The sequence below is a fragment of the Centruroides vittatus genome, unplaced genomic scaffold (assembly GCF_030686945.1).
Source record: "Centruroides vittatus isolate TY-2023 unplaced genomic scaffold, ASM3068694v2 contig_18, whole genome shotgun sequence".
In the NCBI taxonomy this organism is placed as follows: Eukaryota; Metazoa; Arthropoda; class Arachnida; order Scorpiones; family Buthidae; genus Centruroides; species Centruroides vittatus.
In genome coordinates, this window is record NW_027121101.1 from 5,130,311 (window position 1) to 5,157,923 (window position 27,613).

The window sequence follows — 27,613 nt, forward strand, 5'->3', positions numbered from 1 at the left end:
TCATCCGTTGGCGTGGTTTTCCAGCCTTTGTGGTCTGTGGATGCATTGCCACAGAAACACCAAGGCTGGGTTGGTTCCTCACATCTGTTGAGGGCATTGCAGTAGCCATGCTTGGGCTGGTGCTGCTTTCGCCACCGGTAACCAAGGGAGACTGTGACCTATTTTTCGAACGTGAGCCTCTGCCTAACCCACGAACGCGGACCTTGTTAACCCGGGCGACGTCCGAGCCGGTATCACACTTTGATCTAGTTATTACCATGATGAATATCTCCACAGAATGTGGGCGTGGTCACTCTTAGCTTCATTTCTCCCCATAGACCTTACTGGCATGGGTGTCCCTACCAGGAGCTTATGCTCCAGCCTGCATTGCCCTATGGATCAGTAAAATTACTGGGCTCTCCCACCACAACCAGGTGGTGACCACGGGAGAGTTATTATTATTATTATTATGTTGGGTTAAGCTAGATATACTCGGTTAACACCGGTGGCTAAGTACTATGCCGGACCAAAGTCAAGGCATAGTAACCAAAACAGAAATTAAAGAAGTGTATCAGTGTGTGTGTCTGTATTCAGGAATTTTCTCACAATATGACATGTATTCAATATAGTGGCCTTCTGTAGAGTGATATATGTGTTTCTATTCAATTCTAATGTGCCCAGGCTTTTGTGTAGTGTGTGTGGTATGACACCTGTAGAGGAGAGAACAACAGGTACAATAAGCACCCTATCCATCCTCCACAGATGCCTTATTTCCTGGGCGAGTTCTGTGTACTTGCTAATTTTTTCAGTGCATGCGTTTTGTATATTGTGAGTGTTTGGAATGGATATGTCTATAATGTATGTGATTTTATTGTGTTTGTCAATGAGTGTGATGTCTGGTCTGTTGTGGTAAATTGTTTTATCTGTGATTATGGCTCTGTCGTAGTACATTTTGTGCGTGTTGTTTTCCAATACTGTCTGTGGAATGTATTTGTAATATGGTTCTTGGATGTCTACTAATTTGTGTTTCCTTGCAAGCTCTTGGTGTATTATATTTGCTACTTGATTATGTCTGTGTAAATAATCTGTTTGTGCCAAGAGCTTGCAACCAGAGGTGATGTGTTGTATAGTTTCTGGCATGATGTGACATTTTCTGCATGTGTCATTTGTGAGTGTTGCATCTTTGAGTATGTGTTTTCTGTAGTTTTTAGTATTTATGACCTGATCCTGTATGGCAATCATGAATCCTTCCGTCTCCCCAAAGAGGCATCCCCGAGCTAACCAGCTGTTTGACGCAGTTTTGTCAACAAAATCCTGGGCCAGATCGTAAGGATGCCTGCCATGGAGTGCCTTTCGAGCCCACGATTGCTTAATGGTGTCTATGCTTTTTATATGTTGTGTTGTGTCCATATGATGTGAGTGTAAGTTTAATGGTGTGTTATTCGAGTCTGCTAGAGTTACTGCTTTATGTAATTGTGATGTTTCTTGTTTTTTGTAGAAAAACTCTCGCAGTGACTGTATTTGTTTGTAGTGAAGGTTAACTATGTCAATCAGGCCACGTCCGCCATCTTTACGTGGAAGGGTTAATCTTTCTGTGGCGGATTTAGGATGATGTTGTTTATGCTTAGTAAGTGTTGTTCTTGTTTTCCTTTGGAGTTGCTCAAGATCTGTGTGAGTCCAATGTATAACTCCAAAAGAATATGTGAGTACTGGGATGACATATGTGTTTATTGCTTTAACTGTGTGTTTTGCATTTAATTGTGTTCTGAGAATAGCATTTAACCTACTTTGGTATTCTTTAATTAATCTTTGCTTTATTTGTGTATGTTCTGTTAGTTTGGCCTGTTGGAATCCTAAATACTTGTAGAACTCGCCCTCTTCCATGGATTCAATAATGTCTCCATTTCCAAGTGCAAAATCTTCTTTCTTCAGGATTCCTTTTTCTATGTGAACTGTTTTGCATTTATCTAGGCCAAATTCCATTTGTATGTCCTTGGTGTATGAATGTGTGATTTGTAGGAGTTGATGAAGTTGTTTTTGTGTGGATGCATAAAGTTTTATGTCATCCATGTACATGAGATGTGACAGTGTAAACTGTGTTGTTTTTTTGTGTCTAATATTGTAACCATATTGCGTGTTGTTTAACATGTTGGATAATGGGTTCAGGGCTAAGCAGAACCAGAGAGGACTCAAGGAATCTCCTTGAAAAATTCCTCGCCTAATAAAAATTTGGTTTGTTTGTATGGAAGTGTTACTAACCCTGAGATGTAGTGTTGTTCTCCAGTGCTGCATAGTGTTTTGAAAGAATGCAATGAGTGATGGATGTATTTTGTACATGTGTAGGATATGTAGCAGCCAACTGTGTGGAACACTGTCGAATGCTTTTCTGTAGTCTATATATGCCATGTGTATGTTTCTGTGTTGTCTGTGTGCTTGCCGTAGAATGACTGAATCTATGAGTAACTGTTCTTTGCATCCCCTGTGGTTTCTACGGCAACCTTTTTGTTGTTCTGTTAGAATGTCGTGTTCTTCAACATGTTTGTATATTTTGTTTGCAATACAGGATGTCAATAATTTGTAGAGTGTTGGAAGACATGTAATTGGTCTGTATTGTGTGGGGTCTGTGGTATTGTTGTTTTTAGGTTTCATGTAGGTGATGCCCTGAGTAAGAAAATTTGGCATGTCTTGTGGATTGATGATGATGTGTGTTAGATGTTTAGCTAGTTCCTGGTGCAGTGATGTAAACTTTTTGTACCAGAAATTGTGAATGTTGTCTACACCAGGTGTCTTCCAGTTGTGTGTTCTGTTAACAGTGTATTGGAAATCATGTATGTTTATTTCAACACAGGGCATAGTTGGTATGTTGTGCAAGTTTCTGTTCTCCTCCTCGATCCAGCCTGCATCAGCATTGTGCGTGACAGCACTGGACCAAAGAGAAGACCAATATGTTGTGAGTTCTTCTTCTGTTGGTGTGCCACTGTGCTGTGTATCAGTGTTTGCTTTGTTATTGATTTGTCTGTAAAAGAGTTTTTCATTGTTTGTAAATAATTTATTTTGTTGTTTTCGTAGTGTACATGTTTTGTATCGTTTGAGTCTACGTGCTTTGGCAGCAAGTTTTTGTTTTAGTGTATCAATGTATTCTGTAATGCGTGTGTTGTGATGTTCATGTTTTGTGTGTGTTTTTATTTTCTTGAAAATGTTTTTGAGCTGTTTCCTTAATTTGGGTGTTATGTTGTTTTTAGTGTATTGTGTCAGCCTGCCTAATTGCTGTCTAATGTCATTTATTTGTATTTCTATTCTTCTCTGCCAGGCAGGCTTGTGATAGAATTTTGTTTTCTGTGTGTTTGTCTGTGATTGTACTTTCAGCCCATGGTGTGTCACTACTGTGACTGCTCCAGCATAAACTAATGTATGAATGTCTGCGAGTGTAGAAATTGAATGAATGTAGTGTGGTAGTAAGTGAGTGTTTACGTAATTTAGTGTTTTTCCTACTTCCTTTGACGTGTTGATTTTTGGTATTCGTGGTCGTTGTGTGGGATCTGTGCCTGTATATTTAGTGAGTGTTTCCTGAAATATATGTGAGAGTGTATTAACTAAATCCATGTCTATGTTATCAGTGATGGATGAGGAAATGTCTGTAGTATCATTAGTGGTAATTGTTGTATGTGTGTTATTATCAATGCTTGTTGCTGGATTATCCTGACAGGTTACATGATCTTCATTAATGTTAGATGTTTCTGTCTGTTGATGTATTTGATCAGCAACCTGTTGTTTGATAAGTTCAAGTGTTGTTTGTGGAATAAGGTTGTTGTGTATAATTGTTCTTTTTTGATCAACAACCCTTTGTTCGGTGACAGTGAGGTGAGGATACTGTTGTGTGAATCTATGGTGTAGTTGTTGTCTGTATGCTGTCATGTTTGTTTCGAGTTTTGTGATGGTGTAGTAACTACGGATGATAAACTTATTCATTTCTACTGTCCATTTCATCCGTTGGCGTGGTTTTCCAGTCTTTGTGGTCTGTGGATGCATTGCCACAGAAACACCAAGGCTGGGTTTGTTCCTCACATCTGTTGAGGGCATTGCAGTAGCCATGCTTGGGCCGGTGCTGCTTTCGCCACCGGTAACCAAGGGAGACTGTGGCCTATTTTTCGAACGTGAGCCTCTGCCTAACCCACGAACGCGGACCTTGTTAACCCGGGCGACGTCCGAGCCGGTATCACACTTTGATCTAGTTATTACCATAATAAATATCTCCACAGAATGTGGGTGTGGTCACTCTTAGCTTCATTTCTCCCCATAGACCTTACTGGCATGGGTGTCCCTACCAGGAGCTTATGCTCCAGCCTGCATTGCCCTATGGATCAGTAAAATTACTGGGCTCTCCCACCACGACCAGGTGGTGACCATGGGAGAGTTATTATTATTATTATTATTATTATTATTATTATTATTTATTAATAATCTATACATATAATTACAATTCAAACAGCATCCCTGTAATTTTGCTTATTGAACATTCATTTAACAAGAATACAAATATTTACAATGGCATCATTAATAACAAATACAGATATTCCTCACTTTACGACCAAGTTCTGTTCCGACGACTACGTCGTTAAGCGAATTGGTCGATAGGCGAGAAGCTTGCGCCGGGAATATAGGATCATTGTAAAATTATACAAATTATGCAACAAACTTCAAATTTATTCATAAAAAGACTATTATAGTACACTATTAGCCTATTATAGTACGCTTAGTGCGCATGTCACCATTCGCCACTGATCAACACTCGAGCTGAGAAAGGGGATTCCCCGAATTGCAGGTCTAAACTCGATTGGTTGTAAGTGCGAGTAGTCGTTAGGCAGGTAGGTCGTAAAGTGAGGAGTACCTGTAATTAAATATCAAAAATTACATTAACTATTAACATAAATATGATTTGTAATATCCTTTTGTAATATAACAAATAAAATAAACTTTCAGAAAAGTTAAGAAAAATTAAATATTTTTATGTATAAAATTAATGTAAAAATGATCAATCAATTATGTATAAACCTTGTAAAGGAGCAAAAATGTTTATTAAACATTAACTAACATTTTCAATCATATTTAATGACCTTCGTCAGGTTTGAAAAGTTGAACGCTTTACAAAAGCTAATGGAAAATGAAACAAATAAGATTGTAATGCCAAACAAGATTTAAAATACAGAAAATAAAAATAACAAAAAACTGAAGACAAAATTCTGTCAGATTATGTTGTGCTGAGCTGAAATCATGATTTTCAAACATTAGACAATGTGTGGATCCTTGCAGTTGATAGTGTTCCTCTTATGTGCAAATTTATAGATTTCAAAGGTTTTCGACGTGTCTAAGATTGTGCTTGTTTCTGACATGCTTGGTGACCTTCCACAACACACTTTCACTGAATCATCCAATGTATAGGCCACCAGGTTTGTGAAAGGGTGACTTCTTAACATTTTACTTGAGTTTCTTTAAGTGTGCATTTAATTATAGCAAGGTTGCTCCCACATATACCTCCCTTTCACGTATGATAGGTACTGTGTAGACACCTGAAATACTTGTGGGGTTCATTGTTATTCTATTGGCATTTATAAACTGTAGAATTTCTCTTATACATTATTCTCCTTTTTGTAGTTCTCTCAATCTTCTTAAATATGTTACCAAGGGATTGAAACTACTCTATAGTCTGTTTTTATGGTGTCTTTTTTATCCATACTGGAGTTACTTTAGCAAAGATTATTTGAGTGCTGTTTAAAATTAATAAAAATGTTATAGTCTTTTCAGAAATAAATACATGCATGAATTACAATAAAATCATTAATAAAATATAATAATTAAATTGATTTTTAATTAATGAGGTTTATTAATGTATCTAATAACAAGAATAATAATAATAAATTGTAATTAAATATTACTGATAAAAGTTACTATTTTCAGTTCAATTATATGATTGATATTCCTTGGTTGATGAAACAATATCCTTTAGAATTTAGGTGAATATAATGATTAAAATAAATTTTATACTAGTATTATTCAAATTGTGAATTAAATTATAATAAATTTCACTTTCTTCTTTCATAAAAGATCATGCCCATTGTTAATTGTCCATGGAGAACAGAAAGAGGCAAAATATAGATTAGAACAATCAGCTAAACCTTATCCAAATATAAAATTTTGTCAGGTATGAGTTTGTTTGTTATATATGTATATTAAGTTTTGTACAAATATAAACAGCTCTAAGCCTGACAGTTATATTAAGGGGCTCACACACGTTGAGGAAATCCTTTGAAGAATAACTGTGCAGGTCTGGCATTGAGGAATTCCTGTTAGTGTGTGGGAGAAAACTGTACAGTTTTGGTGAATTGTACAGGCTACCGGATTATAAATGAAAACCGTTTGATTTTCCTGCACAGTTTTGGATTGCGCAGGCCAACCATAATGTGTGTGCCGTTGTTTCCATTCAGTTATGAGGTCACTGAGTGAGAACAATGTCCCATGAATGTTTAGAATTTTTAAAGATTTACAAAAGTGAACCATGCCTTTGGCATGTTAAAAGTAAAGATTATCATGACAGAAGCAAAAAAGAAGTTGCCTGTTTACATTTAATTGAAAAACTGAAGGACATAATGGAGCCAAACAAAACTAAAGGAGCCAAATGTTAACAAAGAAAGTGTTGTAAAAAAAATTAATAACATTAGAAGTGCATGTAGGAAGAAATTAAGAAAATCAAAGCATCAGTCAAGTCATGATCAGGAACTGATAAAGTATATGAACCAAAGTTGTGGTATTTCAAATTATTAAGGTAAGCTTAAATTTTTAACAATGAAATAATACGAAAAATTAAGTAATTTATTTAGTTGTTTGTATTTTAAATTTAAATTGGGTTTTTAGATGACCAAGACACTCCTCAAAACAGTTTCTCCAACATAGATAGTGATGATGATACTGACATTAGGGTATTATAAAATTTGTTTTTTAATATAATACTTATATTTGTGTCTTTTGTGTCATAAGAAAAAAAAATTGAAATATAAATATTGTTAAATAAATTAGTATGTCATTATTCATTTAAGTATATATGCTGAGTTAAAAGTACAATGTTTTTATTATTTTAATGGCACTACAATTTTCAGTTCAATTACAATGTTGATAATGTTTAAATAAAGTTCAATTTCCATGGAATTTGACCTTCATTTACAAAATAATTCATAAATTCTTCTCAGCAACAAAAGTTGCTGAGAAGAAAAACTTCTTTGCCGAAAAACTTGTGTTTCCTGGATTATTTTGGACCAATCACACCATTTTTGAATCTTCTGTATTATATTCTAAAATAGTAGTTTCAACATCAGTATTTTCATGATCAAAATATTCTGGAGAATAAAAACTTGACACTGATTTCATTAAAAATTTGTGGAAAATGCAAGTACCATTACAACTGATTCAGTTTTATGTGGTTGTAAATTAATTGTCATGTGAAATATTCAAAATCATGATGCCAAAATACCAAACATGTTTTCAACAATGCGCTTGCTTGTGATATGCAATAAATATATATTTTCCTATCTTAGGAGATAAGATCTTGTCGAAACAGTTTTATCATGTCTACTCTCAAAAGAAAGGCATCATCGACTACAAATACACAGGGCATACTTCTACTACTGTTTTTGACTTTACTTTCAACAGGAATGTTTAACTTATTGTTTTTTAGAAACCTCCATCTGACACTCTATCATTAGTACCAAAATCACACCTGATGAATTGATATTTTGCATCCACAATAGCCAGTAAAACCATGCTGTGTCTTTCTTTGTAATTATAAAATTCTGATCCACTTCCACTTGGAGGAATAATGTTGATATATTTTCCATCCATTGCTCCAAGGCAATGAGGGAAATTTCACTTTTCTTCAAAAAGTTTTGATATATTCATCCATTCTCTTTCTGTTCATGGAAACTAAAAAAGAAAAGAAAAAAGAATAATTAACTTAATTTTTTAAATTAATAAAATTAACATAACATAATATGTTAAAAGACAATCAATTTCCTTTACTGCATTAATCAAATTGTTATTTCAGAAATACGCTGCAGACAATACAATGTAAGACAATCCTAACAGAAAAGGTACTACTCCATCAATAATCTCTACACAGGATGATAATTTAACAGAACTTTCAGAAACTTTGGTACAGACATGACACAGCTGTCCCCTAAATGAAGTCTTCAGGCAGTAGATCAACAATCTTTGAGTCATGAAGTTTTATTAACTGTCAAAGATCATTTTAAGAGATCCCATGTTCAAGATGATCGTTTTGATATTTTTGGGAAAAATGTTGCCATGAAGTTGCATGGTCTTCCAAAACAACAATGTTGATAGCTGAAAAACTGATAAATGAAACTTTGTTTCAAGCAGAGATGGGAACCTTAACTTTATCTTACAAATTGGTTTATGAAGCTCAACACTTGCAACTGCAATTTATTTGATACCATCCACCAATTCCTAGCTTATCTTTTTCATATTTAGGTATTTCCAGTCCCTCTTCAAGCACTTCGGTCCAACTTTATCAAGAGCAAGAACAGTATAAGAAAGGATAATCTCAATAATCATCATGTTAAAATGACATAGTTTCATTTGTTTTAAATTTTAATGTTAATGTGATTTGGCATTTTGTACATTATGACAATAAAATAACACTATCTATTAAAAGGAAAAATTTGTTCTTACCTTTAAATAATCTTTATGAAGGACTTTGTAAATAGCATCACATGTTTCAGGTATGATGTAGCCAAGGGCTTGAGATGATATTACGGTTGAAAATTTGAGATCTTCAAAACTTCTGTCTATTGCCAAATATCTTAAGGTCACCATAAGCCTCTCATGTTGTGAAATTGCTGCTTACAATACAGTATCTTGTTTTTTTATAATTTGTGTAACCAAGGCTAACAGATTTAAATATGTTTCTTTGTCCATTCTCAAATAGTTATGCCAATCTTTAAGTACTAACTTCAATTATGAGATCAGGTTCACATGGGAATATGATCCTCTTTTTTTTTTTTTTTTTAGCCACTCTTTATACCATAGACTTCTACCCACATTTTTCCCTGCAAGTTTTAATATAATTTGTTGCCAATAAACAGTCCGAGAACAGCTAGTATGTCGTCATCAGATGCCATGGCTGACAGACTAACTGAGAGATTTTCCGTGTGTGTGGGCAATGGGAAATTCTTAATTTTCTCAAGGCCAGGCCTGTGCAGTTATTCCTCAAAGAATTTACTTAATGTGTAGGTCCCTTTAAAGCCAAACAATTGCTGGATTAGATTGGGCTATAATTAAATTCTAAGTAATTTGGTCTAGGGGTAGATCATTGTTTATTAAATTTCACAATTATAATTATGAAATTTAATAAACAATGATCTTTTACAACAATGAATTAATTGATAAATTAATATTTATCAATTAATTTAGAAGGTTCTGGAAGAAAAGAATCGACATGGTGCAGGACTCAAACTCACAGCTGCTTTTTACCATGCAGATACATTGCCAGTTACACTACTCAGACTTTTGTCTGATCTTTGCTTCCAGAACCTTCTAAACTAATTGATAAATGTAAATTTAATTATAATTATTAAAATTTCTAAGTACCTAATGCCTATCTCTAGACCAAATTACTTAGCATTTAATTATTAATAGTAGCAGTAATATAGCCCAATTTAATCCAGCAATTGTTTGGCATTAAGTTTTGTAAAGAAATAGAAAATTTTTTACTGAAATATTAAGAAAATTTAGTTTGAAATAATTTACATATTTAAATTATAATATTGTAGATTGTGAAATAAGAATATTCCTTTTTATAAATCATATTAATTGAAGATTTATAATTTAAATTAATAAGTTTTTTATTTTATATTAAATTAAAAAATATTTTTGTGATGAGTAGAATGTTTACTTTTTATTACAAGTGTTATGGAAATTTTTAATATTGCTTTTAAAATTGTATAGTTGGTTATTCTATTAATAATTATACTTTTTAATCAAGTAAAAAAAATTTTTAAATAATTATTAATCAATCAATCAATATTTCTTTGATGTGGCTTCCACTTTTACAAAAGGGGTACAAAAAAACTTCAGAAAACAACATAGTTATAATACATTATGATATTTTTTATCATTCAGGTAGAATTATTTATAACTTAAATTTAGAAAACATATTGCAACATATTTAATGAATGACAAAAAGTTTATAAAGTTTAAATAAGATTACAGAACTTAAATTATCATTGTATAAAGAAATATTAAAGTCAATTAAGAAAAGTATTTTTAAATGTTACAGTAAATTCACAAGATACAAAGAAATCATTTTTAACATTTTCAAAAAAAAATTACAAAAAGAACAGTTGGAGCAATGTGTTACATTAATTCTACAGTCATTTAAAAAAACAGTATAATTATTAAATAATAAATAGCTCAACATAAAAACAATGCTTTTATAATGATGGATGTTGTATGGAATTTATTTTGTTTAAAAAACTGGTTATGTCCATGTAAATAATTCACGTGTTTAAAAAAACAAAAGATTGAATGCAAAAAATAAGTTATTATTTGAGAAATTATTGCAACTGAAAACAGGAACAGAGTATTGTGGAAATGGAATTTTTTCAACTGGGTTAGTTGCAAATATAAACAGTTTTTATGACTAATCTCTGTTTCTATTTGCATTTGCTTTTCTTCTACATCAACAACTCCTAAAAGGCAATCTTGCTTTTCAGGAGTTGTTATCATAACAGAATTAATATTTAATTTTTAAAGTACTCACTAAATTTTATTGTTTGATTTAAAAAAATTGAATGATTTTGCATTGACGAACACATGCATTCAAAACAAACCATTCAATGTAGAAAGTGACAGTCCTGCTAAATCAGCGGTTCCCAATCTTTTTTTGATCAGGGACCACTTTGATTTCATTGTTGTTAGCAGGGACCACAAGGTTTAAGAAAAATAAACTGTCAATCTAAAAGTAAACTTTAACCAAAACTTTTAACATAAGTAATCGTTAAACTCAAGAGTAACATGCTTTAACAGTACTATTATAATAGAAAACATAACATTTTTAGTAAAAATTAAATTCAGTTTGTATCAATGTGGAAATAATAATTTAAAATGAATAAAAATTTTAAATCTTTCGCAGACCATATTTTAGCTCTTGCGGACCACTGGTTGGGAACCGCTGTGCTAAATCATTTAAAAAATTATGAATTTTTTGTATATAACTTAATTTAAGTTTAACACCTTAAAATTTATTTTGTTGTTAAATATCAATTAATAAAAACATCATAGTGGGATTAAAAGTAAATCATAAAACTTCTAAGAATATATTATTGTAAAAAGACACAGAGTAATTGAAGTTGATGGTACTAAGCAGAGAATAAGAGAAGTGAATGTTATCATTTTTTGCAAACAAATTAAAGATCAAAGCCAAAATCTTAAATCATATGCCTTATAAAAATATATAAACTGTGAAGAGCTGTGAGGTAGTTTATTAGATCTAATGAGCATTACAGACATTTACTATATTTATATATGTGATAGTAAAAAATAAAGAAGTAAAGATGTTGAAGTAGGAAAAATATCTATGTAATTAGTAGATATATATTTGTGCAACATATATATATATATTTATATAGCTAATAAATAATGTTTAATGTTAGAATGAGCAAAGTAGAAAAACTTTATATATATATAGCAATTCATCCAAAATACATGTTCAAAATTTTGTTATAGTTTTATTTTAGTGCAATATATTTTGAATTAAAATATAGATTATTCTAGAAATAAAGTACAGGCATTTTTAAAAATATTGAAAATAAGTAATAAAAAATTAAAGTAATTTTTAAAATTATTTAATTTTTTATTTTAAATCATTTATCATCATATTTTATTTAATTAACTTTAATTGAATAATAATTTATTTGATTAAATTTAAATGTAATTTAATTTTTAAAATATATTGTTTTTAGCTAAATATATAATTCATCAAAGTTTTTATTTTTATTATTTAAGGCAAAATTAGAAATATTGTATGGAACACATCATACGTAAGTTATTTAATTTTATTTTGTTTTTCACATTAAATTTTACTTGGAAAATTTTGATAATACAAGATGTCTATGATTTATTGACCAGATGTAATATATAAACTGTAACAGGTGTAGTGAAACAGCTTTTTGCAATTACAGTGCATTCAATGAAGATAAGAACACCCAAAATTTTATGAATAACTTTAAAGTATTGTCTGATTATTGTCACTTATATCTTTCATAAAGACACACTTGTACACCATCAGTTACAATTATAAATAAATTAATAGGCTAATTATTTATAAGAAAATGATTTTTTAGTGTTCAATAATTATAAGAACACTCAAAATTTAATTCTTAACTTAACCAGTAAAACATATTTAAAAATTATCTATGAAACCAAGTCATGTAACTACCGATGTTTGTTATTGTTGCCATGGCAACCAAAAATTGTCATCTGCTTTTATAACAAGATATTGTTAATTCGGAAAGGGAAAAATGGGTAAGGGAAAGATACTTTCAGCATTTGAAAAGGGTAAAAACGGTATTTTAAGTGCAGCTGGTGAATCAATAAGATCTCTTGTTAAAAAACAGGAAGAGTGATTTGTGTGATCAGGAATTATTCAAAGTTAGGCAAAGAATGTGGAGTTCAGAAGAGACCTGGAAGGATGCAAATGTTTTAAACTTACTTTTCATAAGAAACAAGCAGTTTTAAAGGAAATTGTGAATGGAACAAGCTCTCTCAGAAATATTGCTGCAAAACCTGATTATGGAGTAAACTTGGGGACAGTTTGAAACATAGTTCATGCTGCCAATCATCTCAAATATGCCAAAAGAAGATAAGAACCAAAACCTACAAATAAGCAGACTGACTTGCCCAGAAATCACATGACCTGGAGGGAACAGTGGAGGAATGTAGTGTTGTCAGATGAGAAAAAGTTCTGTGTATGATGGTTACCTGAATACTATTGGCATGATTTAAGAAAGGAGAGGGAAATCTACTCCAAAGGACAAATGAGTGGAGGTTCTGTGATGATTTGGACTGCCTTTGGAGAGCAAGGGAAAACAAATATTGTCTTTCCTGAAAGAAGGCAGAATGCTAAAAGATACATTCGGCAGCTAGAAATGCATCCACTTTCCTTTGGAGAAAGACTGGGGGTCATCAGTGGCAATTCCAGCAAGATAATGCTCCCATTCATACTGCCAATGTTACCTGGGTTCAACAGAATTCAAGTCATGGATTGGCCAGTCATGTCATCAAATTTGAACCCCATGAGGAATGTCTGGGGCTACTGGTCAGGTCAGTCTACACAAATGGAAAGCAGTATGATAACATCACAGACCTGAAGGCTACAATCATTGAGAAATGGGAGGAAATTCCTTGGGGTTTTCTTCAAAAGTTGATTGTGTTGATGACAGAAGTTTTTAAAGTAATTGTAAACAAAGGAGGACATTTTGGTTATTAGCTTTCATAAATAATCTTGAAAATATTATTTTCTGTCCATTATTCATAAGTGATCTTATAATTATTGAACACTTCAAGAAACTTATTTTTTTAATAAAATTATTCTATTGTTTATATTAGAACTTGATACTTTGTATATAAATATAAAAACACATTGAAATAAATAAAATTAAATTTGGCTATAATCCATTTCGCCATCTGAAATAAATATTAAAAAACCAAGTGTTCTTATCTTTATTAAATGCACTGTAATAAGTAATTCAAAAAGTTTTTGTTACAAACATACCTAAGAAATTAATAGAGAGGTTGCGGCTGTCGTATTCAGCCCAAAATGTGAACCGTGGACCATCGAGCGCTGCCATGTAGCAATTCTAGACGGTTGATAATGATGTTCACTACATCTAGCATGGCAAGTAGAAGATTGGTTTAAACTTCTTCATTTTTTTTGTGTTTGAGGTTAAAATTATGACCTATTTTATTAAAATAGTGATTATTTAAGCATTTACAAATAATATTGTAAAGAAACAGATAATTTTAATCTGGAAATTATTTAATTATTCAATTTTTTAGTAAGTGATGTGAAGTGCTTATAGAATTTACATATATTTGCCGTCATAATAGCTTATCTTAAAGTAGGTTTGTTTTTCCACGGCATCTTCTACCATCAACAGTGTAATACGTCTGTAAATTTTCTAAAAATTAATTTTCCGAGCTGCTTTCGAATTTACATAAGCCACTACTTCCCTCAACAAAAATATGAGGTAGTCCTATCATCTGATCATACAGTAGGAGACACCATGCTAATTAAAAATAATTATTTAGTGTTATTAAACATCCTATAAATACTTTAAAATAGTTTAATTTGTTTATTTACCTTCGCTGGTAACCCTCGATGTTAAATGTATTTGCCATTTTTTTCAACAAATTTTTTGTGAGTCAATGCGTGACGTTCACTGAGTCATGTGATGTTCTGAACATACGCTACAACGATTTTTTCTTGGAGTTAAAATGTAAACCATGTACTTCTGCTTGCCGTGTACAAGTAAAATTTGTACTTGCACTGCAACCTCTCTGATAAACCTCAACATGGGCATTTTTAGTAGCACATACAACATCCAATCTGTAATTGATTTCTTACTAAGTATTTTGTAGTATAACTTTGGAGACTGAAGCTACTTTCTCCACTGTCCATGTTTCAAGTTTGCAATTTTACTAATCTTCTTTGCATATAACTTGTTCTTTATATTCACACAAAAAAAATCTAGAAATGTGCAATCTGGAGAGTGAGAAGGCCACAGAATAGGGCCATTGCAGCATATCCGTATCCATTGATTGGGAAACTTGTCTAAGATTTTGCATATGTGTAATTTCCAGTGTGACATAGCTCCATCTTGCTGAAGCTATGTTTCACTGGGAAAAACCAGAAAAGACATTACAAGAACTTTTTGCATCAAAAAGTTCTTGTAATGTCTTTTCTGGTTAACTTTTTATTAGGTGTCTTAATCCAGTCAATAAACTGTATATTGTTTCATAATTAATTCAAATAAAAATTTTAAATCTATTATGTTATCTATTATAGTAATTATATCTTCAAATGTGATATAATATAATACAGTATAAAGATTGTGTGTTACTAATTGATCCTTTTAATATTAGTTCTATTGCAAAATTTTCAATTTAATATTTTTAATGTCTATAGAATTCAGAATACAACATTCCTATTTTCAGATACAAGTTGAAACTCTTGTCCAATTCCCTTAAGATTTGATAAATGCTGAATCACAAAAGTAGTCTGGCATTTTATAACAGATTTCTGTGCTTTAATTGAATGACTTCATTTGTTAATCATTATAAAATCAAATTAAAAATGTTTGTTGGAGAAGTAGGATTTTTTAAACAACTGAAACAGATAAATTTAAAGAAAAACATCTTCAAACTTTATTGGAATATAAATCAAAATATATGTTTTTTAATTCTGATGAATTGTTACAAATATTTTTCATGTAAATTGTAAAGAAGATAATTAAAACATTAAAGTCACAAATAAAAAATAATGATTTTTTTCAAGCAACAAAGTGCTCAGCTTAGCATATAGAATAATACAATATAGTAAGAAGATGGTAACAATAGTTATCTTTTCCTAGATGTCTTCACTGGCATAAGGGTAAGGGTGACCTTTCATTCATAGTATATTGGATTTAGATGGATCCAAAATTGCAACACTTGGGCAATCTGCCTAGGGAGGGATGCTTTCTGGGAGGTCTTTTTAAGGAAAACTAGTTCCTATTTAAGCATTACAGACATGGAGAAAACCCGGAAAACTCCATGGCCAGCCCATCCAAGTGAGGCGCGAATCCACAACTGAACTCCCAGTGTTCAGGGTACAAAGATCGCTTGGCCACTTGTGGGCCTCCAAAATTGATAGTGGCATGAGTGCTGGTATTTGTGGTGGACAATCTGGTAGGGCTTCTTTGTCTTATTGGGTAGGTTTCTCACTGAGCAGAGGTATTAGCTATTATTTGTTTGCACTGTTTTACACAGAGATATTTTTAATAAGACACCCTACATTGTTTCTGATAGTCATGTTGTCAGCTAACTTCAGCACTCATTTGGGAATGCTGTTTGCACTTCAACAAACTGGCTACCCAGAATAGTGTGTTTCTCTTGTGGGTGCCAGGACATGAAGATATTGCTGGCAATGTAAGTGCTGATTTATGGCCAAACAGGAAATTTAATATTCCTTTGTGAGACATGAACCAGCTGTTGATATTTTCTATAATACTTTTTTAAAGCTGTCAAAGAATGAATTGACTTCCAGTCGTTCTAAGCATTGGAGGTCAACTCCTGGTTTAAAGAAGAGGACGACATTTCTGCCTAGGCAAACTTAAGGTTTCTTCTGTTTTCACAGGAATCATGTTTGCTTTTTGATGGGTGTTGGGATTGATTTTGGTTAATTTTGTAAACATCTAAATGCCAACTGAAACTTTGCTCCTCAGCTTTTCATGAAGCTTTTTGCTACTTTTGTGGATCTACTGAGGAGAGTTCTCAGTAGAACCACATTTGTGAGTGTGCAGATCTTTGTTCAGACAGACTTTTTTATCTGTGTTATCCTGTTTTGAGCTTTTCTTCAAAGGGCTACTGCTGTCTTTTTAAAAGAGATCAGACCTCTGAAGTAATTTCTTGTGGTCTTTTAGGTCAAGTTGCATTTGGCTTGCTGGCCTACCTATATAATAAGCAAACAAAGAATAAACAATCATTAACTATTTTACAGTTTAACCCTTGATGGAAGGCCAGTATGCAAGACTGCTAAACAAATATTCAACCAAACCATATAAACAAATTGGGTAGTGCATCCAGAAAAACAGTGCAGTAAGGATATAATCAGGTAATAGAGCTTCTAAAATAAGCTCTATTACAAAGGCTAGGAAAGTCTCATAAGTGTCTTTGTTGTTATTTAATTCATTGAATTTGTACAACCAGTTCTTAGCTGTAGATGTAGACAAATTTGGCACCTTGGTGTTGCTACAGTATCACCCTGGTGCCTAATCTGCAAACAAATGACAACAAACTCAAAACATGCCAGACCATTGAATACCAGATTAGAGTTTCAATTGTATTCTGTTTAGTAGTTTTTATAAAAAAAAAGTTAAGGAAAAGTGAAAACTTTCATTGTTATATGATATAAAATTTAAATGAATTAATTTGCAGAAAAATGATGATGATGCTTTATGAAAATGGCTTAAGAGTGGTGATACATACATCAAATTTAATAGAAGGTGACTGGTTTCAGAAAACTCAAGGGTAATAAATTTATTTTGCTCTATAAACTATTAAATGAAATAGGAAAAAATTTCTTTTTAGTGCCTTTAATTAAATTAGAGAACATACTTTTGTAATTATTTAATATATTTTAGGAAAATTATCAAAACAGTTATTGTCTATTCAGGATGTGGGTTAGTCCAATATTTCCAAAGTTGGAAGAACCATCAGTGACTATTGGAGAATCTCCTACAGAATTCAAAAGAGATCTGATTGATTATTTAACAGTCTATGATGATTCTTCATTAAATGAGTGGATTCAAACAGTCAAGTATCATGATTTATCTGCAGCAAAGTTAGAAATATTTCATATATATTTAATATAAATATGTAATTTATAAGAAACTTAGAATTAAATTATTTATTATTTACATTAATTTTATATTTTCAAGGGTATTTTTGATTGGATCAGTGCCAGGGCGACATGTTGGATCAAGAAAGACCATGTTTGGTCATCTAAAATTAAGAAAAGTAAAAAAAATTGTTTTACATTTTTTTTAATGATTATAAACTAATAATAATAATAATAAACTTACACTCACATCATGTGGACGTGACACAACATAGAAAGCATACACACAATTAAGCAATCGTAGGCTCGAAAGGGACTCCGTAGAAGATGTCCCTGTGACATGGCCCAGGATTTTGTTGAAAAAACTGCATCAAACAGCTGGTTAGCTCGGGGATGTCTCTTTGGGGAGACAGAAGGCTTTATGATTACCACACACGATCAGGTCATAAATACTAAAAACTACAGAAAACACATATTCAAAGATACAACACTCACAAACAACACATGCAGACAATGTCACATCATGCCAGAAACTATACAACACATCATTTCTGGTTGCAGGCTCTTGGCACTGACAGATTATTTACAGAGACACAATTAAGTAGCAAATATAATACACCAAGAGCTTGCAAAGAAACACAAATTAGTAGACATCCACGAACCATACTACAGATACATTCCACAGATAGTATTGGAAAACAACATGCACAAAATGTACTACGACAGAGCCATAATCACAGATAAAACACAACAGACCAGACATCACACTCATTGACAAACACAATAAAATAACATACATTATAGACATAGCCATTCCAAACACTCATAATGTACAAAACACATGCACTGAAAAAGTCAGCAAGTACACAGAACTCGCCCAGGAAATAAGGCATCTGTGGAGGATGGATAGGGTGCTTATTGTACCTGTTATTCTCTCCTCTACAGGTGTCATAGCACACACACTACACAAAAGCCTGGGCACATTACAATTGAATAGAAACACATACATCACACTACAGAAGGCCACTACATGTCATATTGTGAGGAAATTCCTGAATACAGACACACACACTGATAAACTTCTTTAATTTCTGTTTTGGTTACCATGCCTTGATTTTGGTCCGGCATAGTACACAGCCACCGGTGTCAACCGAGTATAACCCACTAAACCCAACATAATAATAATAATAATACAGTAAAACCTGTCTAAAATAGAAGCTTTCCTAAATTGAAAAAATTCTTCAGAACAGAGTGATTTTCTGCTAAATCTTAATAAAAACCAGAAACCTGTCCAATGCAGAAACAGAAGAGGTTTCTAAATACAAAGAACATAACTTAAGTTGGATAAAGCAGAAAATTGAAATTTCACACACAGACAAATAATAAGTAAAATCATCACTGCAGAACATGACAAACTATATTCTGAGAATGATTTCAAACTTTGTCAAAGAAATGAAGATCATGTGACAAGGGAACATACAGACAATACAGACACAGGGTCTTTGTTAGAATTAACCAGGGGTAGAATTGTATACTTTCAAGAGTTGAATTCTTGAGAATAAGCAATAAATATAATTTTTGAAAACAATGAGAATAGGTAACACATGTTGCCAGTTTGCGTTGTAGAGTAACAGCACCTACAAATACTAGTACTGAGTATTTGAAAAAAGTTGATTAACTTCTTGATAATTACAGAGATTGAAGTAAATGATTAATAACAGTATTCTTTGAACCACTTACTTAGAGACTGCAAAGGACTAAATAAATATCATCAAAAATATGAAATCAAAAAATTATTATATACAAGACAAAATAAAGACTTTAGAACTAATTTAAACAATCTTACATTAAGTCAAAATGTATAGAATTAATGGATTTTTGTTCAAGTCGCCAAAGAACTGAAAAATATATGATAGATTAATAGAATTAAAATATTGTTTACTAATTATGTTACTCAAATTAAAATAGTTTAAAATGAAACCAATGTTCTACTAAATTGATTATTGTAATGTTATTGATGACCTTAAAGAATATGTATATTGATTGATTGTTGGATAACAAATGTATACTAATAATGATGTAAAAATTATACCCCCTGTAACAAGGCTTAGCCTTAATGCAAATAAAAATATTTATTTATTTAAGTTTTTCGAAGTTTAATACTGTTATTTATTTAAATTAATAACAGTATTAAAATTCCTAGAGAAGCAAGAATAACTTGGTCTCTACATTATTGTGATTAGAATTTCTAATGGCAGTGCCAGACACTGGTTTTTGGAATGTGAATTGGCTTGTTCACTACCATGTGAGGTCATGTTCAAATACCTAGCACAAATTCTTGAGAACAAGGAAAACTTTTTGCAGAAGAATATTTTCCAGTTCTTGCATTTGAATACTTATCTTTAGTTGGAATCACTTTGGATTAATTTGAATTAAGCCTAGTAATAAAATTTTCTTACATATGTGAGAGTGATTTTACTATAAAAAAAATGAATGTAACTATGACATTTATCTGGTGTAATTTAAAGATGAAAAAGAAAACATACTAAAATCTGCCAAAACAGAAAAAAATAATTTAGTATTGTACAATTCTGGTTTACACAGGTTTTACTCTATATGATTTTGTATGTGATATGTTTTTTTAAAAGTTTTTAAATAGTATTAATTGTTTTTTCAGATATTAACAAATTTTGGTTCATCATCAGTTACTTCAGATTGGCCAGTTATTGGCCAGTTTTCTAGTATTGGATCATTAGGTCCTGACAAAGACAAATGGTTATGTGGTGAATGGCATACAAGTTTAGCAACAGTGAAGAAAGCAAAATTAATTCCAAATAATGTACCATTAAAATTGGTATGTGTTTAATAAAATAAAAAGTTATGCTTAAAATTTTTTATATGATAATTATTTAGTTCTTAAATGAATCAAACTTTCACTGTATTGTTATGATAACTTATAATCACTTATGGAACTACAACAGCTTTGACTCTTATTTAATAAATTTATTTTCATTTCTTGAAAAACATATTTGATAAAATGTATTTTTCAGATATATCCTACTGTTGATAATGTTAGATTGAGTTTAGAAGGATATCCTGCTGGTGGTAGTCTACCATATAGCAATCATGTTGCAGTTAAACAACCTTATTTAAAAAATTATTTTTAGTGAGTACTTTTTAAATTTAATGTAATAATTTAAATCTTGATTTTACTAATTCTTATTATTAAATTATCATCATAAGTTACATTAATGCATAATAATTAAAAACTTTATTGTTATATGAATTAAATTATCAGATTATCAGATTATTTAAATAATGTTTTTACCATTAACAGCAATCATTAAAGAATAGAAAGATAATTTTTAATTAAATATGTCTTATTATTAAAAATAAATTTAATCATAGATTGTTACATTTTCAAGATTTTTTTTTTAAAGTTTAGTATTGTTTTTATTATTTTCTAGTTGTCATTCACTTTATGGAAGTTATCTTCAAATGGTTTGAATTTTAAGTTTTAAATTTCCAGACATATTTTAATTATAAGGAAATGTAACGATAGATTCTAAACAGATTTTGTGAAGAATGCTATTTTGTTTCAAAATAATTTGTTTCCATTCCTAATATTAGCATAAATCATAGAATTGAATGGAATTTTAAATTTGTATGTAGGTGCTTTATACTATAAAAATTTTTCATAATGAATTAAAATAATAATCATACAATTTATCAAATTAACATAAATAAAAAATATTCTAAAAAATATTAAAAACTTTTTACTTTACATATATCATATCAAGTTGAGTATCACTTACTACAATATAAATATCTATTTTATTTTATTGAAACAGCATTCAATTACATAAATTTATTTTAACACAGTTAAATAAATTAAAATTAATGAAATTATTTTAATTTATCTCATTCTTTTAAATGATCTATTATATATTGAATTATAATTGAGAAGAAAAAATTATTGGAATTTCATTTTTCTCAGTTCTTAATTTGAATTTTAATTACTACTTCCATACAAAAATATAACATTTATTTTATGGCTCTTTTCCAGGATAGTCTGGAACAGTCAAAGAACCCCAGATTGTTTTCCTCCACTCCTATTTTTGGCAGTTTCTCAATACAGATCAGAAACCTTCAAATTATTCCTTCCCAATTCACAACAAGCTTTCTTAAGCTTATCTCTTAGTTATTTTCTTTCAATGGCCACGTTTCTTTATGCAGCGAGAGTGTAGCGAAAATGACATCACGAGCAGCTATCGCTACACGTCGCTGCATCATAGTTTAGAAACGCTTTCCGCTCGAGCGAAACATGGATGCCGTAATCTATCCTTTAATTCCACAGTTACAGCCGAAATTAGTTATTTAGTTAAAGAACTTCAATATTTAAATAAAGAGATATAAAGAATTGAGCATTTCTCTTTCTGAAAATGTGAACAAAGTAAAGACATAGGAGATGTATAATTATATTTAAAATATAGTATTTTCTTATTCTTTAGATAAATTTCAGAGTCATTTTATAAAATTTAATTCTTAATGTTTCCATAATATTTTTATCAACAGTCACTTAGACTTTTTTATTTTCGCAGCATAATATCGTATTCTACACACAAGCGTCCATTTTGCTTTACACGTGTAGCGGACGTAAAAGCTGCTTTATCTTCGCTGTAGCGACCTCTTGCAGCAAACGTTTAGAAACGGTTCGCTACATTGCAGTGCTGCATTTAGAAACGGGTTTCAGTGAGTCCGCTGTAAAGCGCTTCTCGAGCGCTGCATAAAGAAACGCAGTGTTAGACTAGATGACTGAGCAGTTAAGATGGCAATCTATTACTCTGAAGGACCCAGGATCAAATCTGATGGGTTCAAAAATCCCAGGAACTTTTTGTGGTGTCTATCTGGATATATTAAGCTCCATCACTCACCACCCAGCTGCCTTATTGTGGATCTGGCTAAGCCTATAATACACTTTATAAAAAGGCTACTCAAGGCAGAAAGAGTTGAAAAAGAAAGCATCTTAACCGATTGATTTTTAATGAATATATCTTATAGCTTAATATCAAGTCTTCCTAAGTTCATCATTTGATAATCAAACATTTAGAGACTCCACACATCCATTAAACCATCCTTACAGTGTTTTTTCTTTTCAGCTTTACTAATTATGCTTTGTTCATAGGTTGAGACTTCTACATAATAATAAACTTCATATACATGTTCATATATTTTATCCATTAGATGAAAAGAGGGTTTTTCTGAAAGTAATACTGGTGCAGTTTGCTTGAATATATTCATACACATTTTACATGAGCTGTAATTTTCACAGCTATTCTTTTATTCATACTTATCATCATACCTAAATAGCAAAATTATACTATTCTCTCAAAATTCAGATCATCAATTCTTAAAAATTTTTTAGACTAATAAATTTGGAATATATAATTTCTGCATTTTTTAATGATATTCATTACTACATAAGATATATAGGCAATATCTTAATCATTTAGCAATGTAAACCAGACATTGATATATTCCTACAATTCATCAACTGTAATTTTTTTGGACTTTGGAACTTAAACAAGAGTTATTATAAGGCCTATTTCTTTAGACATAACACTTATGTTTAAAGAAAGAATTTAAAAAATATAGTGTGATGCTAGTAGTTTCATGTTTTAGCAAGGGAAGCAAGTTCACTAGAGTTGATCAATGAGCACAAAATATATTGAAGATCTGGAATCATGAGATTTGAATCTTTGAAGTTTGTTATGTATAAAAATGAAAATTTTGAAAATGCATTAACCTAATATATTGTGAAGTACTTTCTGTTGGATGGAGATTTATAATAAAAGAATATTGAAAACATTATTCATAATATTTTTTCAATTTTATAGCTTTTATATTTTTTATATTTGTTTTATAATGTTTCAATATCTGAAGGAAGATATATTTCTGAAAAGAGTGAAATAAGACCCTACTCAAAAATTTAGGCTAAAGTAGGGTTAATCTTTTTTAGACCTGTAGAATCATGACTTAATTTCAAATAAAAAGATATTTTAAAGAATCCATTAGTTGAAGAATTACATTGATTGAACTAATGGACTTTTTAAAGTATCTTTTTATTTGAAATTAAGTCATGATTCTACAGATCTAGAAAAGTCCTTGATTCTTGGCAGTTTTTATGTTGGTTTAAAGTTTACAGTTAAAGATAGAATGATCTACATTTTGGCTATCTGTGTTGTTACATTGATAGTTTCTATTGTCGGCATATCTGAATCTAAAGAGATAATCTTTGAAAATTTCTAAGGCCTATTAGAATTTGGGTGAAGTGAAAGTCAGGATTGAGGAATGTTGTTTTACATCTGTCTTGAACATGATCTGGAACAATATGTTTTCTGGCAATTTCATCTGTCCATATGTTTTGCCACACACACGTAGACTATTTAACTTTTATTTATGAAGTCTTAAATTACTGACTAATTAATGTATGATAAAATAAAGGAAAATTGTTCTGTTGTGCCTTATTTTATACTTTTTTTACACAGAAAATACTTAAGAGTGCAGTGTCACAGTAGACATTTGATTCATCCAAATCCTTTATTTTATTCAAGAGAAATTGTTTTCTAGAGTTTTTCTTCTAAAATTTGTAATTTATTTAACACATTATATATAATTATTAATTTACTGTGGTATCAGTAAAATTAAATTTTTTCATGTTACATAATAAACTAAACTAAATCACTAAAACATTATAATATTATAACTGATTTATAAAATAAAAAATCTGGAAATAATGGGTATAATAAATGTATATAATTGATAATTTTATTTTAATATGTGCTTGATATATATAAAAGATATATATATATATATATATATCAAGCACATATTAAAATATATATATATATATATATATCTTTTTTTTTTATTATGATAGTCAATGGAAAAGTTCACATTTGGGTCGTACTTGTGCATCTCCTCATATTAAATCATATTGCAGAATTTCACCATGTATGAAATATATTTCTTGGTTTGCACTTACTAGGTAAGTTTGGTAATATGAATTAATTATATAAATATTAAATAATTTCTTATCACTACAAAAGTTTTTAAGTAAGATCTGTATATATCAGTGATTCTCAATCTAAAAAAGATTGAGAACTCAGAAAAGTACTACAGAACCTACTAAGGAACTCCTGTTTCTTTATATCTCACTCCCATCAAGGTTGAGCTACGAATTTCTGGTACCTTGACCTAAAAAGTATATTTCATTATTACATTAAAAAAAAGTATGTCAAAAATAAAATGAAACACTATCAATTATTTGCCTTTTATATACATTATATGAAAAAATCAAAACTTTAAGAACTGTTGTTACTTTTCTGTGTATGTTTTATTGTCATTTTAAGAAATAAAAACTTTAAACTCTTATTAAGTTTTTTAAAAAGTACAAATTTTGTACAAAAGTACAAATCCATCTTAGAAGTGACTACCCAGGAATTGCAAAGCACACTAAAATTACTACTTTTTGTTTCAGCATATCATTACAAAATAGCATTTTTGAAATACATCCTTATTAAAAACAAATAAAGCAGACATAAGGCTGCAGTTATCCAACGTCAAAACTGAATTCGAAAACTTGCTCTCTGAAAGGAAAACACATCCATCCCATTAGTTATAAGCCCAGTTTCACAGAGAAAGAAAATCAAGGATAGTTTTAATTATATTGTTTTTAAGTGTTGTTCTTAAAAAACTGTTTTTTACTAATTATGGTTTAAAGAGAATTGCTAATTTGAAAGTGTGTTAAGTTCCTGTCAATTGCTATGTTGGTCTATTCATATTTTCTGAGTGATAGATCTACAGTATATTGTCTATTGAGGCTGAAAGTGGACTGCAGTACCTAACATCTTATCCACTTGGCTATTGCAGTTACAAGAAGTAATATATCTAAAGACTTATGAGCTAAACACTCAATTTTCAGAGGCTCGTTTTTTGGAGTTTTCATGGGATGTCTTGTTGGTATGTTCCAACAAGAGAAATCTTGTTGGAACATACCAACTGCTACTTTTTCATCACTGTTCCTTTTCTGCCACATTTCTGATCCCAAATTTATAACAGGTGGTTTTCTTGAGTTGATCAGTAATAAATATCTCCCTTGTTTTATATAGGGTGCATTAGAACCTCCAGTTAACATTTTTTTTTTTTTTTTTTGTTGTTTGACTTCTTCCCAGATATAGATAATAAGCATTATCAACTGTTTATATGGGATGAATTATAGTCTTTATTTCAAAAATTGTTTCATTTACTTTTATTTTAGTGCTAATAAGCATTTTGTTTACAGTTTGTTTTTCTATATTTTTTCTAAATGTTTTTAATTAGTCATTTTCTGACAAATGGTTAACCTGAAATTGATCAATAATCTGATCACGTTTCATGACACATTAACTCCACAATGTTTTTGATAGTCTTGACTAGGAAAGACCTGATAACAATCAATAGTGTCAAGTATACATCCTATAGGAAGTCTTGTCATCTGCTTCTATGGAAAGATGAAAAAAATCAAGTCTTGTAAAGTAAGGCATAGAACTTTCCATTTGGCATTTGGTGATGGAACATCAGGGATAGTATTAAGAATAAAAATGTATTGCTTGCACACTATCAATTGCAAATGATTAGTGCAAATATTGTACATACAAATACAAATTTAGGACTGCCAATAAACTTTTTATACTATTATGGAATTTTGTCTCACAGAACTCCCAGGGATTTTGCAGAACTCAGATTGAGAATACTGGTGTAGATTTTATAAGTTAAATAATTTCAATTATTTTTATTTTAGTGCTAACTTATCCAAAGCAGCATGGGGATGTTTAGAGAAAAATGGAAGTCAATTAATGATTAGATCTTATGAACTTGGAATAGTTTTTATACCTGAAGTTTTGGTAAATATTTTCCTTTTTAATATAAACTTATTCAAACTATAATTACATATGTATAAACAGGATAATAACAAAAGTTCTCTTTTCAGCTGATTATTGCAGAAATAAATAGTGCAATCATTTTGGATGCTATTTCAATGTACACTAAAATTCTGTTGTGACAGTAAAGCATACTTATTAATAATATAGTACGTTGCTGGTATCATAAAAAGAATAAATAATAATGATCTATAATTTACTTGCTTCTGAAATAATCAGTTGAGGGGAGATTTTTGTCATAACCTTTTATAAATATAATTATTTAGGCGTATTAAATTTATTTATGTAATAATGTATAAAAATACGTTAAAAATAAAATTTAATTTGATTTACAGTGTAATAAAAATTATTTTATGGTTGAAAATGATGATGATTGCAATGATGAAGATGAGGATAATGGGAAATTTTTTCTTCCATTTGATGTTCCACTTGATCCATATGAAAAATTAGGTAATACATTTTAGTTCATATTTATTGTATTAATCTGTACTTTCAATTATTTTAAATTATTATGAGACTATACAATAGCAGGTATGAGATTATTTTTATTTTTACATTATTATGAATCATCAAACAATGTCATAAAAATTTTAAATCTAAAATTTATATAAACTATTGAAACTGAAGACTTAATATTGACTTTGAGATTTTGACACATCTCATATCTTAAGGCATCATCTCAAATACATAGCCTCTGGATATCTGTGAAGTTCATTATAAAATAAGTAAGTAAAATATTTAAAAAATTCATTACAAAACTATTATTATTTGGTGAAATCATTTTTTTAATTCAAATAATGAACTGATTTACAAACCTGAGCTATATTTTGAGATCATCTTAAATTTACTCAATACATTTTTCATTTTAATTGAACTTTTAGTGGAATGTTTAATTAACACAAGCACTTATCACTGTTTTCTCTACAGCAAACAATGTTTAAAGATAATTCCATTTTTCTGAATGCATAAGTCAATTCTCTGTTGGAAA

The 27,613-nt window shown here is 30.5% G+C and overlaps 2 protein-coding genes across 2 annotated transcripts in view; one reads left to right on the top strand and one right to left on the bottom strand.

Annotated features, from left to right (window-relative positions):
- The window catches only part of sip1 (septin interacting protein 1), a 354,828-nt gene that overhangs the window by 37,132 nt on the left and 290,083 nt on the right, over positions 1 to 27,613 (bottom strand). The gene's annotated exons all lie outside the window — the stretch shown is intronic.
- gkt (glaikit) overlaps positions 1 to 27,613 on the top strand; it is a 41,127-nt gene that overhangs the window by 9,108 nt on the left and 4,406 nt on the right. Inside the window, exons 4-14 of the mRNA XM_067263867.1 lie at positions 5,935 to 5,990; positions 6,082 to 6,178; positions 12,052 to 12,086; positions 17,242 to 17,334; positions 17,480 to 17,647; positions 17,745 to 17,823; positions 20,322 to 20,498; positions 20,695 to 20,810; positions 24,585 to 24,692; positions 26,487 to 26,589; positions 26,961 to 27,075. Coding sequence (XP_067119968.1) covers positions 5,935 to 5,990; positions 6,082 to 6,178; positions 12,052 to 12,086; positions 17,242 to 17,334; positions 17,480 to 17,647; positions 17,745 to 17,823; positions 20,322 to 20,498; positions 20,695 to 20,810; positions 24,585 to 24,692; positions 26,487 to 26,589; positions 26,961 to 27,075 — 1,147 coding nt within the window. The remainder of the gene's footprint in view (positions 1 to 5,934; positions 5,991 to 6,081; positions 6,179 to 12,051; positions 12,087 to 17,241; positions 17,335 to 17,479; positions 17,648 to 17,744; positions 17,824 to 20,321; positions 20,499 to 20,694; positions 20,811 to 24,584; positions 24,693 to 26,486; positions 26,590 to 26,960; positions 27,076 to 27,613) is intronic.